The sequence below is a fragment of the Hordeum vulgare genome, chromosome 4H, assembly GCF_904849725.1.
Source record: "Hordeum vulgare subsp. vulgare chromosome 4H, MorexV3_pseudomolecules_assembly, whole genome shotgun sequence".
NCBI lineage: Eukaryota > Viridiplantae > Streptophyta > Magnoliopsida > Poales > Poaceae > Hordeum > Hordeum vulgare.
The window spans coordinates 504,741,209-504,746,383 of NC_058521.1; the positions used below are offsets into that span (position 1 = coordinate 504,741,209).

A 5,175-nucleotide genomic window follows, 5' to 3' on the forward strand; every position below is an offset into this window, starting at 1 on the left:
AACGCGTCATTTAAATTATGACCTGCAAACTAGCATCCAACAAGGGAAAGGTTTCTACCCGGCACGCCGGCCGAACCGTTGCGCCGGACGCACACGGGACACGGGATCGTGTTCCATCACGCGGTAGCACGCTTTGCAGCCTTCCCCACATGTCCCCAGCTTCCCTTGACCCACCAACCCCGCCTTTCCCCTCTTCTACCTCGCATACACCGGTGTTGCAACCAGCAAGCAGCACGGCGAGGGGCGACTAGCAGTGACGGCGAGGGGCGACGACGAGCAATGTCGAGCGATGACGATGAGCGGTGACGACGTGGGATCCCGACAGTGCTTCAAGCTCTCCGACGTCAGCATGGGGGCGATCCCCTTTCTTGTTTCTCCTCCGGCGAACAAGCTGCCGCCTCCCACGCCACCTTCTCAACAAATCCCCTGCTCCGCCGCATCGGGATGCCATCCAGTGTTGGAGACAAAAGGCTATGACAGAGACGACGATGTTGCAACTTGTGATCAAAAATTCTACAACCGGCATTGTCGAAAGCTTCAACCAGAGACGACAGGAATCGAAGGCCACCCACCACGCAGACCACGGGAAGCTGCAACCGGTGATAAAAAAAAGCTTCAACCAGCTTGAAAAAAGCTTCAACCGATGACAGCGGAACACAAAAAACTGCAATCGTTGACACAAAAGCTTCAACCAAAGACCGACGAAAAAAAAGGCTGTCATTTTTGTTACAACCAGCAAACGAAAATAGCTTCAACCGTCATGAAAAAAGCTTCAAGCGACATGGAAGAAGTTTCAACCAAAGTGAAAAAAGCTTCAACCGGAGGACAAGCATGTGCACGCATGAGCGTTAACGATGACGAGAGGCGAGCGACGAGGGAGGGGGGATAGGGCATGAAGGTGCTGCGGTAAGCAGTGACGACGGGGAGGAAAGGATGGGATGATCGTACGGCAGGAGGTCGGAGGCGCGTGGACCTGTGCGCCGACGCAGAATGGACGGGATGCCAGACCTGACAACTATTGAAATTGAGATCGAACGGCTGCTGCCTGACCGATGAAAGCGTTCGCGCCGGCAGAGCGGTGTCCATCCAACATTGATACGGCCAAACATAATTGAACCTCCGTAAATAAAGAACGAAGCGGTAAAGCGCGCGACACCTTAAGAGGAAGGGACAGGACAGAGGAACGCAAACCTTTAGTTTGCAATTGGTCGTGCCGGTCTCGGTCTGACTGATCCATCCAACCACCAATATACCTGTATGTCGATGCAAAACGTTTTCGGTACTTTATGTACCGGAATAGACCCGCTGGGCGAAGAAGGAACGCATGTGGCCATCGGTAGCGCTTGGAAGAACCTGTCACGCAGCTCGCTCAACCAACGCGAGCTTCGCAACACATGCGGATGTGGTTCCTTTCTTGAATTAAAAAGGAGAAAGCTAGGTCAACCAAATGAATTGATGAACGTGATCGGACGAGCGGGCATGGAGGCAGCAAGCGCGTCCGCGTGTGTCGTGCCCGGCAGGCTCGAGGCTGCCGCTGCCTGCCCATGTACTACTGTAGGAGTAGTAGTACTAGAGTGCTGCTGTACGCGTCGTCTACCTGTGGCTGCCTCCTTAATTCCAAGTGGTTGAGCGCCCCGGGTAACCACCGCCATTAATAGGCCACCCTCCCTACCTGTCTACTATCCATCCCTCTCTCTTTCTTTCTCCGGTTCGCTTACTGCCACCCCCGTGCGGGTCCCACCCCCTGACGCCTCTCCTCCTCCTCCGGGTCAATCCATGACTCCACGAGCAACGCGAGACGTCGATCGTAGCAGTAGTTACACTTTTGGATTGGATTGGATTGGATTGTAGACGCGGTCGATACGTACAGCTCCGTCGTTACTACTACGTGGAGTTGTACTGGTATACCATGTTTGCGTACAGGTAGTTTTCAGAGAAAGAAAAGAAAGAGCCTCGCGGTTTGGGCGCCTATAAGTTTGACTGCCCCGGCACCGGCAACGGCACCGGCAGCTGCACAGGCCACAGGTTTGTTCCGGGAGCCACCGTCGCGGTCTGGCTGTACGCGCACCCTATATATATCGAACCGCCCGCCGAGGCCAACTCACGCTTCCGGTTCCGGCGCCTCGGTCCAACTCACACCAAAGGCGACACTCGACGCGAGTACGTCTACGTCTACGTACGACTCGAGATCCATGGAGTCTGCGCCGGCGGCGGCGTTCATGGAGCGGGAGCGCCTCACGGCGGAGGTGACCTTCTCCGGGGACGCGCAGGCTGCGGCGTCCACTGAGGGGCTGCCCAGCATCATCATCAAGATCCGGCGTCGCCTCCCGGACTTCGCACGCTCCGTCAACCTCAAGTACGTCAAGCTCGGGATCCGGCACGGCGGCAGCCTCACGTCCTACCTGCCCATGCTCTGCGTGCCGGTGCTCGCCGCGGCGGCATACTCCTTCGTCCGCCTCGACGTCATCTACCTCTCCATCGACCTGCTCAGCTGCGTCGCCTGGCTCGGCACCGCCATGCTGCTCCTCACCGTCTACTACATGAAGCGGCCTCGCCCGGTGTACCTCGTCGAGTTCGCGTGCTACAAGCCGGAGGACCAGAACAAGATCTCCAAGGAGGCCTTCCTCGACATGACCGAGAGCACCGGCTGCTTCAACGACGAGACGCTCGCGTTCCAGACCAAGATCACCACCCGCTCCGCTCTCGGCGACGAGACCTACCTGCCCTCGGGCGTCCAGGCGCGCCCGCCGAGGCTCAACATGGCCGAGGCGCGGCTGGAGGCCGAGGCTGTCATGTTCGGCTGCCTTGACGCTCTGTTCGCGTCCACCGGGATCGACCCGCGCCGCGACGTGCGCATCCTCATCGTCAACTGCAGCCTGTTCAACCCGACGCCGTCGCTGGCGTCCATGATCATCCACCATTACAAGATGCGGGAGGACGTCAAGTCGTTCAACCTGGGCGGCATGGGGTGCAGCGCCGGCCTCATCGCCATCGACCTCGCCAAGGACATGCTCCAGGCCAACCCCAACTCGTACGCGGTCGTGCTCAGCACCGAGAACATCACCCTCAACTGGTACTTTGGGAACGACCGCTCCATGCTGCTCTCCAACTGCATCTTCCGCATGGGCGGCGCCGCGGCCCTGCTCTCGAACCGGCGCGCCGACGCCGGGCGCGCCAAGTACCGCCTCCTCCACACGGTGCGGACGCACAAGGGCGCCACGGACGAGTGCTTCAACTGCGTGTACCAGCGCGAGGACGATGTGGGCAAGGTGGGCGTGTCGCTGGCGCGGGAGCTCATGACGGTGGCCGGCGACGCGCTCAAGACCAACATCACCACGCTGGGGCCACTGGTGCTGCCCCTCAGCGAGCAGCTCAAGTTCCTCAAGTCGCTCATGATGCGCCGCGTGTTCCGCGCCAAGGGGGTGCGCCCCTACATCCCCAACTTCCGGCGCGCGTTCGAGCACTTCTGCGTGCACGCCGGCGGGCGCGCCGTGCTGGAGGAGGTGCAGCGCAGCCTGAGCCTGGAGGACAAGGACATGGAGCCCAGCAGGTGCGCCCTGCACCGCTTCGGCAACACCAGCAGCAGCTCGCTCTGGTACGAGCTCGCCTATGCCGAGGCCAAGGGCCGGGTGAAGCGCGGCAACCGCGTCTGGCAGATCGGCTTCGGGTCGGGCTTCAAGTGCAACAGCGCCGTGTGGCGCGCGCTCCGCGACGTGCCGCCCGTGTCGCCCCCGCACGCCGGCGCCGCTGCGCCTGGACCGGAGAAGAAGGCGGCCTGCAACCCGTGGGTGGACTGCGTCGCCAAGTACCCGCCCAAGGCGTACGTCTGATGATCATTACGCCGCCGCCGCTGCTGCTGCATAACTCCACACGAAGATTACATGATTCTTTTCTCCCCACCGCAGTGTAAAACATCACAAGTGCGGTGGGGAGATTATATACTCCTACTATACTTTTTCTGTATTTCCTTTCCCGTAGGGTGGCTGTAATTCAGGTTCCATGGGCGAGCAGTGCCGTTGTTTTCAGCTTTTCTACTTCAAGTGTGAATTACTATAAACGACAATACTCCTCCTTATATATATACGACGAGGTTTCATTCAAGTTATGAATATGATTGTATGATCTGCATTAGATTGCTGCTCCGGCACACGTACGGGTCCCGTTTCGTTTGGTAACGTATGGATTGAGTTCGCGGTCTCATCACGTGAGCCTTCCAAAAACATTGGTGTCATGTTTCTCTTCTGGTCGCCTAACGGCCTGGATGCCTCGGCGCTCGGTTCCGTTTCTTCCTTAATCTGAACGAGCTGACCACGCCTGCCGCGTGTTCGGCTTCTGGCCCAACCCAGCAAGACTCTCGACATGCTCATTGGTGTAACGTGTAAGTATATGAAGAGCGATATACTTGTGTACTATTCCCTTCGTTTCTAAATATAAGTCATTTTTAGAGCATAGATTCACTCATTTTATTTCATATATAGTCACCTAATTAAATCTTTATTAATACTTATATTCAGAAACGGATGAAGTATATGTTTGAGCAGGAGCGCGACCCGTGGAAAATATCCAGTTCAGGGCATGCTTGATTAATGTTGGTGTGGTGGTTCGGTGTTGGATTGACTTACCAATCCATGTAGTTACAGGTCGTTCATCAGCAAATTAATGGCGGCATCCATCGGTCTATTTTGCATGGCCATCGCACAACGCTCGACTTTCTGCGTTCATAGTTGTATGCATGTATACAACGGTCGAAAACTCGCAAGCGTACTGTATACTCCTACTCGTGCTACTACTACATTTTGTCCCTTCACAAATTATTCATATCCAACATAATTTATCTCAATATTTACAAAAGAGGATACAAATGAGATAAATTGGAAACGGTAGCCTGACTTGTACATGTTTCTTTTTTGTGAAAACACTATTCTTTTACGTGGGATGTTTACGCGTGGCAAATCTGATGGTTTTCATGACAAATAAAATAAATTTAGGTGTATTTGTCATGCTCGCCAACTAAACATGCCATCATCGAAGAATATAATTCGCAATGAAGAACATTCGATTTTCATGGTAAAAATTCTGACGTCAGATTTGTAGTGAGGTCTATTTTTTTAGAGAAAAGTCTGGTTTCTCTATGGTACTTGCACACGTCCATAACGTACAAAGGAAGCATTCGCG

The 5,175-nt window shown here is 55.4% G+C and overlaps 1 protein-coding gene across 1 annotated transcript; it reads left to right on the forward strand.

Moving 5' to 3' along the window:
* Nucleotides 1-2,019: 2,019 nt before the first annotated feature.
* On the forward strand, nucleotides 2,020-4,105 carry LOC123449165 (3-ketoacyl-CoA synthase 1-like). The gene has a single exon (XM_045126271.1). The coding sequence runs from the start codon at nucleotides 2,193-2,195 to the stop codon at nucleotides 3,828-3,830; it is 1,638 nt and encodes a 545-aa protein (XP_044982206.1). The 5' UTR covers nucleotides 2,020-2,192; the 3' UTR covers nucleotides 3,831-4,105.
* Nucleotides 4,106-5,175: the final 1,070 nt, after the last annotated feature.

Bases quoted from the DNA above. Each gene is read 5' to 3' on its own strand.
- LOC123449165 (XM_045126271.1), top strand. From the start codon at position 2,193: ATGGAGTCTGCGCCGGCGGCGGCGTTCATGGAGCGGGAGCGCCTCACG.